The following is a 15,018-nucleotide window of genomic DNA, read 5'->3' as shown; positions in this document are numbered from 1 at the left end:
GACGTATGCTTTTCTTTAGCAAATGGCTATTGTATTATACGCCTGCAGCTATGCCAAAAATGTACAGTAATGCATTGTCTAACTGCTTAAGATGCACTCAACCGGATTTGGCTAATTGGTTGCATATCATTGCCCTTTGTCCCAAAATTAAGGTTTTTTGGGAAAATATGTTTTTTATATTGCCTCAATATTTACATTTTACGATTGTTAGCTATAATAATTTAATTATACTGGGGGTTGATCCAGAGCTTAATTTGGAAGATTCCTTAATGAAGCTGTTGTATATCATTGTTGCAATTGCCAGATCTCTTATTCTTAAATATTGGAAAACAGAAATAATTCCAACAGCAGATGAGTGTTTTAAAAAAGTGAGTCAGAAACAGCGAATTTTTCTATGCAAAAAGGATTGGAGCTTTACGTAAATTTACTAAAATCTGGAAAGATTATTTTGATTGAGAAAAGTGTTCAGTGCTGGAAATTTGGGATACTATGTTTTTGCTTAAATACAAATTCTTTGTTTGTTCTGCACTTATCTTAGGCGATTTCACTGTATTTTAGTTCATTATGTTCAGATTTAGATGTCGTATATTTGGTAATCATTATGTTATTGATTCTTTGCCAAGAACTTAATAAAGAATATTTTTTTTAAAAAAATACATCGCATTTTCTGTTTTTTGGCGCAAACGCTGCTTTTTTGCGATACATCTGCCCCATGTCAGGCTAGCCCCAAACCTATTAGTGTGAAAGATACCCCCAGAACAGGTTTAAAGGGTCCACATCACCCTGGCCACAACTTTGGGTGGGCGTACAGGCACTTACAAGGAGAGAATTGTTTGCCTTCTTTTTGATTTTGAGAGTAAAGGGATTGTTCACAGTGGGTGGTGGGTAGGTTTACTCTTGGGAAGTTTTTCCTCCATTGGCTTCAGAGAATACATGAGTCACCACCTCCCACTAGCTGGTGTCACTCTCAAATGTGGCACCTGCCAAAGAACAATTTCTGACATTGTGGAAGAACAGAGGTGTTTGGTCCTCTTGTCTGTGGCTTGAGAGGAACCCTGAGGGACTGGACCTTCCCCACTTGTATCCATGACAAAGAAGTGGACTCCGAGGGTCGTCTGGCTGATCTCCTGTATAGTTACATACCCACAACAAGCTTGAAAGAGACCTTCTTCCTGAAGTACATAGCTGACTACTACCAACTGTACCTGACAAGGGCTCTGGTGGTGACATTTATTTGAGTGAGTCTTAACCTTCAAGTGCTGTTCCAAAGGTTTTGGACCCTTGGTTGTGTCTAGCTGGTCTTCTACTACAATTTCCAAAAGGTTAGGGCTTAGAAACATTTTAGATCTCTAGAACTACAGAGGATTTGGGTGTAAGATCCCATCGTATGCTCCCAAGGTAGCCTTTCCTGTGCTTCTTCAGTTCGGAGCTTCTTTGCAGCAGCAAATCTTATTCAGTGGGGACTTGGGGGGAAGGTATCATGCCTCATGGAACTTATCACTTGTTTTATCCTGCAGCCTTGCCTCGCAGAATGATTCCAAGTTTTGAAAAAGAGACTAAGTGCATGATTTAGTCAATAAGCAGGCTCACAGTGGAGGACATCCAGTGGAGGACAGTGGAGTAAATAAGCAGGGCTCACAGTGTAGGAGAGACAAGGAGTGATGAACAGTAGAACCCAGGCAGTTGGAGGAGTTTTCAGATTTCAAGGGGAGTGCAGCAGGCACAGAAGGCATGGAAGAAGCAGCGACCTCTCACCGCTGGGTATATTTCTCTGTATGACATGGCATACCATAGATGCAGAGGCGTGTCACTGTTTCTGGGTAGCGTTGTGTTTGGCATGGCACGTCAATAGGTGCTGCACTCCTGTAAATGAATGGGATTTGAGCCCCAACCCCCACCATGTGGTATACATATATTAGCCACTGGCAGGCACTAGTAGGTAGTTATAATTAGGACTTAGTTTCCATAGAAAAAATTATTTCTTTTACTTGCCTATATTTTTGGCGCTGTTTTAAGAATCTTCGCGAAATGTTCTAAAAAAGTGTGCCTGTGATTTTTTTTTTGTGCATGGAAAGTTTTGGGTGGTCCATCAAGTGGGGGCTGAAAAAAAGGGGGTCAAAAAATGTGTGTTTCCTATGCTAATTCCCTTAGGAATTTTAGACATGATTACAACCCGAACTGCTTAACGCTATTACACCTGTCACGTGGCCCATAAGGACATTGTCATTTTCCCTATGTTAGCATGAGCCCATTGCAGACTGTCTTCTGCTTTGCGCACGTTACTATATTACCCAATCTTGCTTTGTGCCACGCTGAAACTTTCACATAGAACATGCTGTTGTTTTTGCACTTTGTTCTTTCCTGGGATTTAGTTTGAACATTGCAGACAAGGTCGAACAACAATTCCCTGTGTTATTCTGTCCTGGTCAGGCTCTAGCACCTAGTCAAAACATGCAGATGTAGCTGTTGTTTGGGAACACATACTTTGGTCATATGGGGTACACGGATAAGTAACACAGACACTTAGAGAGGGATCTTTCCAGGGAGAACAGTGTGACAGCACCTCTGATGTAGATCTTCTATCTATAAGACTGAAGTACGGAGTCTGCTGCTGACACCCATAGATATTCTAATATATAATCATCTTGCTTCTATACAAGGGGAGGGATGTTAGGTTACTCTGTTGTATATCATGACAACTCCATTTTATGATTTACAGACTACTTGCTATGCTGACCTTATTTGTGTGGCATTTTTCCACTTGTGGCACTTATACTGCATACTAGAGCACGTTAGTTAAAATAAATATTTTAAACTTTTCTTGTGTTTCTGTCAGATTTTATGGTGGATGAGTACAAGAGCATGAGCAAAAAGGGTGTGTCTTGCAACCGCAATTCCTGAGAGGGTCAGGAGTGTTGTGTCTAACCACTTGTTACTCTGTGAGTATGTAGGAGGGCAAGTGAGACACTGTAGCTAGTCGGTCCCGGGCTCATGGGTACCAAGGTGGTAGGATAACTCAGTCCCCAACCTACTAAGGTCCCATAATTCCAAGCATAGTGCTGTGATTTCACAGAATCCCTGCAACACACCACATTTGGCGGAAAGGTCGCTGTTGTTCCAGAAAGTTACCTTTTTGTAAATTGGTTTAAATCCGTTTAGTAGTTTGGGAAATATTAAAGAAAAAACAAATTTGGATATCTAGCAAACCCTCCCGATCTCATGCTGAGATCTGGTTGGTTGCCAACACATCAACTAGGCTGTGTTGGCAGCCATCTTGAGACTCGGATTCAGGCAAGTCCCATGACAAAATGCTTAAAAGAAGAAAAAGGGTAGTAATACCCTGACCTCTTAGCTCTGCTTTTGGGGTCCCAGAGGAGCAATAAAGCATATTTGCTTTTAAATTTTTGCTAAAAATTGCAGCCCCCTTCTTGAGGCTCAATGATACCCAGGGACAACCACCTCCCGGGACTAAAGACACAGTGGTTGAGGCATTGTGTACCACCAAGCCTGGGAATCACCACCACCCTAGGCTAAATACCAGCTAATGGGGGCTCCTCAGCTCCCCTTGGCTCAAGGGGACCACCTCCTTCCCGGGGAAAAATGTGTTTTAAATAATGGGAGAGGGGCTGCATGATCCCCCTCCTGGACCACCACCCCCAGGGCTGGTTCCTGCTATTTCCCGGGGTGACCACCTCCAGGACACAGCTGTTTGCTTTTGCTGGGCGGGAGCTGACAGCTCCCTCCAAGCAAAACTGAAAACCCTAGTTCCAGCAGCAGGAGCTCTCAAAGTGTCGCTGTCTGCTGGAAGCAGAGTTTTCAGCAAAGGTGTGGCACAGTGGCCAGGGTGCCTGACTCCAGACCGAGGGGGTTCACGATAGATCTCAGTGCTGCTGGCAGGTTAGCCCAGCACCATGTGACTCTGGGCAATAGCTTGCTTAATCTTCCCGACGGTCCCTAAAGCCGGGACACCTATCTGGAGGTAGCTGTGTGCTTTACAAATGCTGGTATTTCGTTTCATTTCCCTTTCCCTAGGCATGCGGAAATGGAAAGAGATGAAACTATTGCTCTTGCACACAGGGAGCTGCATTTCCAGCAGCTCCATTTGTGCAGAATCAATGCCAGCTCCTGCAGGAGGTGGGAAGACGGCTGTGACTGCGGGTGCCTTGAGGCTACACCTGCGGTCCACTACAGTGGTCTAAGTGTGCCCTATGGGGTCTCCAGTGCACCCAGGGAGTAGTGGCTGGGGCCCGGGGGATTGGTTCCCCCCTGGCGAAATCAGCCAGGGCAGGGCTGGGTCATGCAGCCACCCTCCCCTATTTGGTTGTGGCCGGGCTCACGGAGAAAAAGCAAGAGCTGAAACAGAGAGAGATGGGGAAAAACAACAGCAGAAACTGAGACATAAAAGCAATACTGGAAATGGACAGAGGGTGGCAAATGAAAAGAACAGCAGCAATGGAGGGAGGAAGGGAAAAGGTAAGAGTAGCAATGAAGGGAACAGAGAGAGGGTGAGTGGAGAAAAAGCAAAAGTGGCAGTGCTGGGAAAGGAGGTGGGTGGACAGATACTAAGCAACAGTGAGAATGGAAAGAGGTGGTGAGTGGTGGCAAAGTAACCGCAGATTGTGGGAATAGGAACAGTCCAGCCTGTACTGCAAGACCAGAACCTCCCTGAAACAGAACACAAGCAACCTAGGAATAGTTTCCCACTAGATAGGGCTCATCAGCCTGGTATAGCTTTATTCCAGTGATACACTGTTCACAGTACCAACATCTGGGCATACAGTACCAATAAAGATGACACGCCAAAATATAAAAAAGTGATTAATGGAAAGCTTTTATTAATTGCAGCAACTGGTAATTATTCTGGCCGCATCCCAATCCATCATTATTTTGCACACCATCCTCCTCAACCTGGGTCCAGCCAAATGCAAATCAGTTTTGGCATTGTTCCAATGGGAACAGTCCAGTCCGAACTGCCAGGCCAGGTTCTCCCTGCACAGGAGCACAAGCAAGCTAGGATCCGTTTCATCCTAGTTAGGGCTCATCCAGTGACAGAGAGTGCACGGAAAACATGTCTGGACAGTCCCATCCCACTTAGAGTGACACATAAAAGTGTACAGAAAAGTGATGGATGGAAGGCTTGAATTAATCTCAGATACTGGTAATTATCTGCATCCCAGTCCATCGTTATACTGTATACCATGCCACCTCAGTTTGCAGTTCGCATCCAACTTCTAATGTTCCTCTTACAGTAGAGTTGTGACATGATGTAACTGCTATACTTTAATGAGCTATTGCATACGAGGTGTCATGCCATATTGTCTTCTACTAGAGCCGGTAGCCAAGCAGAAAGGCAGGTTATGAAGCAGAATTGCATCTTGGTTTAAACAAAGAAAGAGAGGCCTAGCTTGCAAGTCCTTCTGTACTAGTATGATGGAAATAAACCTCCTTTAGCTCCAAAAGATGATTTGTTGCAGTGTGTTTTTTAATAGATGGAGCTTCATTTATAAATTGCGACTCATTATGAACTATAGACATTTTTTTAAACTGTATAGATTAAAATACAAAAAATATGCTTTCAAAAAATTACTAACATTTTTTTACATACTATGGAGGTTTTTTTTACAGAATCCGCATTTATTCTATCAATCTGCAACCATACTACATCTTTTCCATGGAGGAGCAAGGGAACAAGGATTTATGATGCCTGCGGGAATTGTGGTGGTCTGAAAATGTATTATATAGAAAAATGTCCTCTGTAATAAATTAAAAGGATTTTTTTGTATGGCATGTCAGAGTTGCATGACCTTATAAAGGGACTGAGCTAATGGTCTTGTTCCTCTGTATGATCACAGAACTGCATGGTGAGTTACAACATGCTTATATTATACAGTAGAGCAGTAGTTCCCAAACTGTGTTCTGGGACCCCTGGGGGGCCTTGAATCCTCCTCCTGGGGTCTGCAACTACTTAAAAAATTAGATAATATTAACAGATTTATGAACAGTATATAAATAAAGAAGCTAATTGCACAATTGAAAATATTAAAACGTACTGTAGGTGTGAAGGAATTTGAAATGGGATACTTAAAATGTAATAAGTATCATCCGATTGATATGTGGGAGCAATGCAAGCGCATCAAGCCCAATATAGTATGGATGATGAGGGGCCTCAATTGAATGTAGAAAAGCTGCAACCTTCATATTAAAATGTAACATTTTTTTTGTTTATATGTGCTTGCAAATTAAGTAAAGTGTGTCATCAGTTGTGCATCTGTTTGAATGTTTTTTCCTTTATTTTTTGTGGCATGTTTTGCGGTTCAAATCATTGACAATGCTTAGGCTGGGGCCCTTGTGATTCAGAGGAGGGTCCCCTGGTCCCAGTAATGATTAATTGGGGCTCCCTAGAAGTCAAAACGTTGACTTCTTCTTCGGTAGAGGGTACTTTCTTGCATATTTAATTGTCTTTAAGAACTACAATGAATACAATTGTGTGGCATAGCTTTCATTATAGGAGAGTAGGGTTCTTATGCTGGATTAACAGTACCAGTGACTCTGTGCTTTAAGGTCACATTTTAAACACGCTTTAACCACTAAGGCAATGGACATAGTCTCCACAAACTCAAGTTAAATCGCACCTAGTAGCAGAATTTTGCTTCGTTTTATTTAGCAATTTTAGAATCCAGCAAAGAACTTAAGCATTGATTACTGACGATTCTTGACCCAAAATATCTGACTCTAGTTCAATCACTTCACTTTTCTGTTCCTCAAGTCATGGTCCGGATATGATAAAAATATTCTTTGGTTCTAATGTTTGGCCCTTCTGCCTTGTCCTGCTCTCTCGAGGACCACACATTAAATGTACTCACTTTGTTATGTGCTTAGGATAATAAAAATGCTATTGGTGTTTTCTGCCAATGTGATGGCCGAGACGATGGCTGGTAATGCTAAACTAGGGGCTAGATGTATCAACATACCCTTCTGCGATTTCCAAATAGCGATTTTTACGGAATCGCTATTTGGGAATCGCAAAATGGCATGTACGTAGAAATTCGCTATTTTTTTGCGATTTCTTAAAATTCCTTATTTGCAATTAGCAAATTGCTAATCGCACATAAGGAATAATTTCCCATTCATTTCTGTGGGCAAGGAGGCCCATAGGAATGAATGTGAAATTATTCTGAATTTGCGATTCGCAATTTGCTAATCGCAAATTGAGAATAATTTCAAGGGTGCAAGGGTGTCTCAAGGACACCCTGCTTTCTGCACCCCTGAAAATGACATGTGTGTGCATATGGCGCACATACATGCCCTAAGGGCATGTATGAGCGTCACATGGCACCTTTACAAATTGCATAAAGTGCATTTGTAAAAGAATTCGCAAATGACCACCAACTACAAGTTGGTGGTAATTTGTGATTTCTTAGCCAAAATTCGCTAAAATGAAATGTTTCATACATAGCATTTAAGAAATCGCAATGTGCGATTTCTTAAATGCTTGCGCAATGTTAAGGAATCGCAAAATTTGCGATTCCTTTATATTGCAAACTTTTTGCACGATACATCTCATTTCCCGTTTTTCTTGTCGCAAACACTGCTATTTTGCGATTCGCAGTGTTTGCGACAAGAAAAAAGCTTGATACATCTACCTCCTAGGTCTGATCTCTACTTCATACTATTGACATACAGTGCTCAAAACAATTGTGCATTGCCTATCTCATACATGATCTACCAAATGTTAAATGTTAAACGTTACGCATAACTTGTAAAGCGCACTATCACCCCACGGGCATCTTTTGTGGAACATTCCAAATTTATGTTGAAAAGTAGATTTCGAATGAATTTTAAGCAGAAAAGATTACAATCATTAAGGAAGAACTTCAATCAACTTCAACAAAAATTAATGTATTAACAAGGATCCTTTAGAAATATTTGGATCAGTCAATAACTCATATTTTGAACAGTCCTTTGGAGTTAGGTGACCTAAAATAGTGGTATATTATTTCAAGAATCACAAAGCAAAGTATATCTTCGCGTTTAAATGGATAGCAAAAACAGGTTTGTTCATTGACCCATCTATAGCTATTGATCGTAATTGATCAGATTACATTTCGACTAAGAGCACACAATGCACCTATCAAAAACAGAGAGTCGGTACCTCAGGAGTAGCAGCACTGAACGGCAGCAGGACGAACGTGGCAAGAAGCAGCAGTCCTAACGCGTGGCCCTCCATTTTCAGATCTAGGTTTCTTGCTGCAAATCCTGCTATTTTGTGAAATACATCAATCAGTGGCGTGGGTGTACAAATACTGTTTAAACATTAATCCCACTGTTTGCAGTGGCCCCTTTCGGCCCTCCCGTAAAACCACAGGACATTGATTTAAGCGATGTGCAATGCGTAGTTACCCTCCAACCGGAAGCTCGTGTCTCATGTCAATATCAGGAAATAAGAGGATTCTGTATAAATACTCATGGCCTTAGGTACTGTTTACGTGGCTTTCCTGTAAAAAGAGTCCCATTGGCTGGCGATGCCCGAGGCAGTAATGTGAAGGGCGAAGTCAAATGTGAGTATGTTGCAAAAGAGGACCTGGCCGATGTTTAGAAATGTTACATTTTACAAATACAGGCAGCATTGAGAGGTCATCTCTTTGGAAACCTTGGCTCATATTTAAAAACTGTACCATCTAAAAGTGATGCAATATATTGGTGTTTACTTTCCTGTGCAAGGCATTTTATGCTCGAAAGGTGCTGTTTTTTCCAGCATGAAAAGGAAATTGCATTGATTTGCGCCACTTTGCACTAAGTGGTCGTCTTGTAGCGCCGGCGTGCAAAAACACTTGTTCGTTTTAGTTGCAAAGCCCTGTCTACTACCAGAGCCAACCTGTATTTTTCGTCACAAGCTAATGCTGCCTTGAAGCAAATGCGAACAATTCATTTCTCAAACAAAACACACATTGCAAGTGTGCTGAATATGTTCTGCGTGTGGGATCCTAGTCAGGTAATTGTACTGGAAGGGTATACAAACCCTATGCTAGACAGCTCCCACTCTTGGCTGCAAAGCTGTGCATCGTGCAAGGCCTTTAAAGCCATGAGCACAGAATAAGACCGCAGCAAGGGGACAACCTTAATAGATATAAATCTGGGCTCTGTCCCAACACAGAAAATATTCAATTTAATGTCATAGCCGATGTCATCAGTGATGTCAATAATTATTTCATTGAACATGGCATGAATGATGTAATATGTGAGGTCAAAGCAGTGCTTAGCAGGGGGCACAAGTTATAGTTAGCTCAATAAGCTATAAGTGATACATTTCAGTTTTTTTTTAGTTCAAAATGGTACTTTTAAACAGACATCCTTGGGAACCAACTAGCCCATCTGTTATCTCCAGTAAGTCCCACACCGCAGGACTTCTAAGAGGTTTTCAGAGGTCACGCCCCCCTTTTCCACAACTCTGAAAACGCGGCTTTGAGTCCACTACTCGTTGGGAGATGAAATCCACCTTACTCCTGAGGGACTTTTTGGGTCAAAAACAAAGAAGGGAGTGAAGAGATATATCAGTCATGGACTCAATCTCCTCTGTAAGTTGTGAAAAAACAAAAAGAGTCCACTCACAATTTATAAAATAAAGTGCTAACCTTCCAAAAAGTGACTAAACCCAAGAGAACCGTTTTGTTACTAGCATGGGCAAGCAATAAAGTTTTGTAAAATAACACTCATCCACCAAAAGGTCCCTTGGTGGCATGCTTCATCATTTATTGCTTTCCCATGCTAGTAACCAAACGGTTCACTTGGGTTTAGTCACTTTTTGGAAGGTTAGGACTTTTTGGGTCAACATGCCCTCCCCGTACCGCCTGTAAGTCCTATACAGCAGGATTTCTGAGATCTAGTGGCCCAGCCCCCTTTTTCCACCACTCTGCAAACATGACTACTAGTTAAAAAACCTTTGAAAGTCATTGAAAAAACAAAGGTTACAGGGACATTACAGTTAGGAATTAGCATTTAGAAAACCAAAGAAATTCACTGAAAAAAACAAAGGTTACAGAGATGTTATAGTTAGGGGCAGATCTTACTTGTACAAAACCAGAGAAATTCAGCAGTTATAGTTAGCTGAGCAAACTATAACTTGTGCCCGAAACTATAACTTGTGCCTCACATATTACATCGCTCATGAATTGGTCAGTGACATAACTGAGGACATCACTGATGGTATCTCAAATGACATCACTGATGACATCATCCTCAAATGAAACATTCAACCCAGCCAAGAGATCAGGGTTAAATCCATCGTTCTTTTGCTCACCATGCCACCCCAGTTTAGACCAAGCCATATGCATATCAGTCTTGACCCCAGTGGCAGCCTGCATGGCTCGCGGGGTGTGGTCTGGCATGGGGAGTAGTGGGAGTGGTTGCTCAGGGGGGTCACGATTGTGGGAGGGTGAGCATAAGAAAACATTTTTTACAAAATGTACTTACCTTGCTGCCCGGTCCCCGTCTCTGCTCCTGATCTACTGGAGGAATAGGAACCACAGCCAGAGCCCATTGACCAATGCAAAAACAACAGTTGATGGACCAAGCACAACGCTACAGTGCAGCATTGTGACTGGTAGGCACCCAGGCTCCCCTGACCAATCACAACACTGCAATGGTTTTGAGCATCCTGGTTCAATACTCAATCAGGGGATAGGGACCTGGGCATGTTCTCCACACAGGCTGTAATGCAGCCTGAATGGAGAATGGGGGAAGTGCGCATATCTATTTTGGGTGGCCAGAGTGGGCCGACCAAACAGTCACTACGCACTTAGGAGTCTGCAAACCACTCCTGCCCTGCTCTGAGAGCAGAGCAGCCCCGCCCACCAGCCCGCACGCAAAGCAGCATAAACATAAAATGATAATAACTGAAAGTTATTATCATTTTATGTTTCTACTTCTCGCACTGCTTGAAAGCAATGGGGCAACGCTCCTCTGCCATAGCGGAAGAGCCGCCACTGCCTGACCTTGCTCCTCATGGTAGCAGTCCAGCACAAACTGCCAAGCCGGGTCCTCCCTGGACCAGAAACAAGCATTCATGTCTTTTTATGTGATGGTTTGTGTGGAGTGTTTTGGACACAAATAAAAACATTTGGGGTTAAGTGGTATAACAATAACTTTAGCCATACAAACCCAGAAGTCAAGTCAATATGAACTTTATTTCGGCAATTACTGCCATAAAAGCACAATTTAATTGGTGACATCACAAAGTAAAATAACCTATTAAAATTAAGAACAGTTGGGTACATTTTTCATGGAGGTCATAAGGTGCAATAGGCAGAGAAACAAATATTAGTTTAGGGCAGCAGATCACATCTTGTGGGGGGAAAGCATCATATGGGCCATTTCATTTAAAAGTATAAATAGGTAAGCTAGAAAGCATGATTAAAAACAAGCGTCGGTTAATAATTACATTTAAGATCTGGGAGAACAGTTTTGAATAGGCAGCATCATTGCGTTTCACAAACTTAACTTTTCACTAAACATCTGCGCTTACACCACATTGCAAAAAGAAACTTTGTTATGGCAGCAACAAATACCAGGTGTGTATCATACTTGAATAGCCTAAGAACGTCACTAAAGTTTCTAATTTCTAAATTCCTGCAAAGTTGGAGGACCCACTTTGATCTTGCTGCCTTATAGGCAGGACAAAAAAAGATCACATGGGCCTCTGTGTCTTCGGTCTTATTGCACCCGGGATATAATAATTTGTTAGCTCCAGACCAATTATTAGAAAATGCATATAGCGGGAGCATCCCATGTCGAAGTTGGAGAAACAGTTTCTTTGCTAGAAATGGTTGAATGAGGTCTAGGGCCGGCTCCATTTTACAGAGTGACTTAACATCCAGAAACCTAGTGGTTAAACTTGATGTCTGTGTCGCCCTATAAGTAGACATAAGATGGTATTCTTTAATAGCGGAGCTTAGTGACTGTTTAGAGGTGGCAGGACATGATTCCTCAGGTGAAGACCACAAGTCACTCCTTCTAATTTGGCAGAAGGTATTCCGAATGTAGGATAACCAAGGGATTTTCCCCGCCCCCAGAGTGAGCATGACTGATTTTAAATCCTCTCTATAGTTGGCCAGCTCAGGAGTACTCCATAGCCGTCGCCAATAAAGTAATGGACAAAAGGCAATCACTTCAGCAATGGGGAGGATACATAGGTCCATCCGTAAGCGGATTAAAGGGGTACTATTGGAAAGACCCAAGAGTTGCCTTAAAAAGTTATTCTCAGTCGCGGTCAGGGGTTTAATCGGGGAATGGCCCCATAATTCCACACCATACAAAGAGCCACCCCTTGCTTGAACTTTATAAATTTCTACAGGGGGGCCAATAACCTTTACTGCACAACTCCTGTGAATTTTTAAAACCCCGCGCTAACCTGGATGAGTTTTAGATTCGCCTTGCAGATCTGTGGCCCCCAGTCCTATGGCCGGGATGCCCGTCACCCCCTCCCAACACAATCCCCAAGGATGGGAAGTCGGACACAGGTTTGAACTTTTGGAAGGCGGGAGGGAGTCACCCTCCCGGCCGTATTTAATAAAATATGAAACAAAATTTAAAACATTAAATAAAGGTTTCATAATCATGTACAATTTTACATTTATTACATTTCGATGAAGACATGTTCTTTGGCTAACCTTAACAGATCTCTAATACAAAGGTTTCCTAGCCGAGTCTAACATCCTGCAAATGCAACAATTCTAAATTAAAATTGTACATCCTAGCATTAAGGGCCAACGGCAAGGTCTTAACCGGTGTCAGATCCCTACTACCAAAAATCTCGCCCTCACGGTGTGAGTGGCGCATGCGCAAAGGACTCTACCCTCGTTGCCAACTGTAACTTCCCTTGTCGTGGTGGGGGCCCCCCTTTCCACTCGACGCCATCTTAAAGGTCGTCCGAGTTCCCGTGTGAGGTATCTGTAGGAAGGACAGCGTGGACTCCCCCCCATCCCCACACTCTCTATCCGCCGTCGCGGATATCCGCCCCCGGGAAATTATTAGGAGGGGCATCTAGCCGCCTCCCCCCTGGGAGGGGCCTATGGCCGTCTCCCCTTAGGCGACCCATCCTTAGTGGGTGCCGCCTCCCCGTGGGAGGGGCCAATGACCGCCTCCCCCGGGCGCTCCCATCCATTCTGGGTGGCGCCCCCCTCTAGGGACCTTGAAATTACTGCTCACCGATCATGACCTTACCGCCCCACCAAAAAATAAATACGACAGTTGTTTACCTACTAAGGAAGGAAAAATTCAGACATTGCCTTAATGTGTCATGGACTGCTCACTCCTACAAGGAAAAAACATTGTCCTACAGGCAGAAGTCACATCCTTAACTTTAAATATTCCTTTACTTTTCTACAAAGGAAAAAAGGCCTATCTCAGCAAAACTTTATTTCAAAACAAAGATTGCCATAGGGGGCTGGTGGGTGGGTCAAAATTGCTGCTTGTTCCGTCAAGGGCTCACGAGCAATGGGTGGGTGCAGCCTTCAGAGCACAGGAACAAGAGGACGCTTCTTCGGATTCCCGCTCTATTTATTCTTCTGCGGGAGGGCGTGTACCCTCCTCCGGTACGCCTACAGGGCGTGGTCATCGGTGTAGGTGTCTAGGACAACCCCTCTTGGGCGGGAAAAGGCGCGCCCCGGCTACGCCGCTTCGGGCATACCAGCCGAGACACGCCCCCCGCCCAAAATGGTTTCCCGGGAGGATCGGGGCACCCAACCATACGTTCGGGGGGACCGAGTGGTCGCCCCTTTCTATATGGCCGGGATGCCCGTCACCCCCTCCCAACACAATCCCCAAGGATGGGAAGTCGGACACAGGTTTGAACTTTTGGAAGGCGGGAGGGAGTTACCCTCCCGGCCGTATTTATTAAAATATGAAACAAAATTTAAAACATTAAATAAAGGTTTCATAATCATGTACAATTTTACATTTATTACATTTCGATGAAGACATGTTCTTTGGCTAACCTTAACAGATCTCTAATACAAAGGTTTCCTAGCCGAGTCTAACATCCTGCAAATGCAACAATTCTAAATTAAAATTGTACATCCTAGCATTAAGGGCCAACGGCAAGGTCTTAACCGGTGTCAGATCCCTACTACCAAAAATCTCGCCCTCACGGTGTGAGTGGCGCATGCGCAGAGGACTCTACCCTTGTTGCCAATTTAACTTCCCTTGTCGTGGTGGGGGCCCCCCTTTCCACTCGACGCCATCTTAAAGGTCGTCCGAGTTCCCGTGTGAGGTATCTGTAGGAAGGACAGCGTGGACTCCCCCCCATCCCCACACTCTCTATCCGCCGTTGCGGATATCCGGCCCCCGGGAAATTAATAGGAGGGGCATATAGCCGCCTCCACCCTGGGAGGGGCCTATAGCCGTCTCCCCTTAGGCGACCCATCCTTAGTGGGTGCCGCCTCCCCGTTTTAGCATACTCCATCTCGCGATGGTCAGTTAATAATGAAAACATATTGACATATTTGTCTCCCCATATTAACTCTTTTGTGGCCATAGGGATGTGCTATGCCACCCTCTCCCGCCTTGAGGGTAATAAGCCCTCCCCTGCCATTGGCAAAGCGAGCTTACCCGGTTCCGTTGTTGTTCCCGCCGTTTTCTCGTGACCAACTGCAGGTCCCACCGGTGCCACCTGTGGGGAAACAAGAGGAAGATTCGCCTTTGCGGCATCTCTCGACTGCCGCAATTGCTTGATTAGTAGTTTGGCCTCTTCGGCCGTGTCTCTAGGTGCCACTGCACCCGCTGCCTTCTTATTGAGCCATGCAGCCAACTGGGTGGCCAATTCAGGAGGCATTTCCTCATCGTTAGCGGGGGTAATCACTACCGGGATCGGTTGACCCGCGTCTGGGATTGGTACCGGGTTGTCTGCCGGTGTGACAGGGGCGGCCGGGGGTACCACTGGGACCGGAACCTCCCCTGAAACCGCCCTCTTCTTGACCCGCTTCCCTCTACCCTCGGGGACGATTCCCGGCAAGGCCGGGCCTA

The 15,018-nt window shown here is 44.1% G+C and overlaps 1 protein-coding gene across 4 annotated transcripts in view; it reads right to left on the bottom strand.

The window, feature by feature from the left end:
• LOC147692932 (inter-alpha-trypsin inhibitor heavy chain H4-like) overlaps positions 1-8,237 on the bottom strand; it is a 563,260-nt gene extending 555,023 nt beyond the window's left edge. For all 4 annotated transcript variants that reach the window (XM_086939190.1, XM_086939191.1, XM_086939192.1 and 1 more), the window contains exon 1: positions 8,153-8,237. In XM_086939190.1, coding sequence (XP_086795316.1) covers positions 8,153-8,227 — 75 coding nt within the window. In that variant the 5' untranslated portion in view covers positions 8,228-8,237. The remainder of the gene's footprint in view (positions 1-8,152) is intronic.
• Positions 8,238-15,018: the final 6,781 nt, after the last annotated feature.

This window comes from Lissotriton vulgaris, chromosome 9, assembly GCF_964263255.1.
Source record: "Lissotriton vulgaris chromosome 9, aLisVul1.2, whole genome shotgun sequence".
In the NCBI taxonomy this organism is placed as follows: Eukaryota; Metazoa; Chordata; class Amphibia; order Caudata; family Salamandridae; genus Lissotriton; species Lissotriton vulgaris.
The sequence above is the reverse complement of the archived record's forward strand: the minus strand, read 5'-3'. Positions and strand labels throughout refer to the sequence as shown.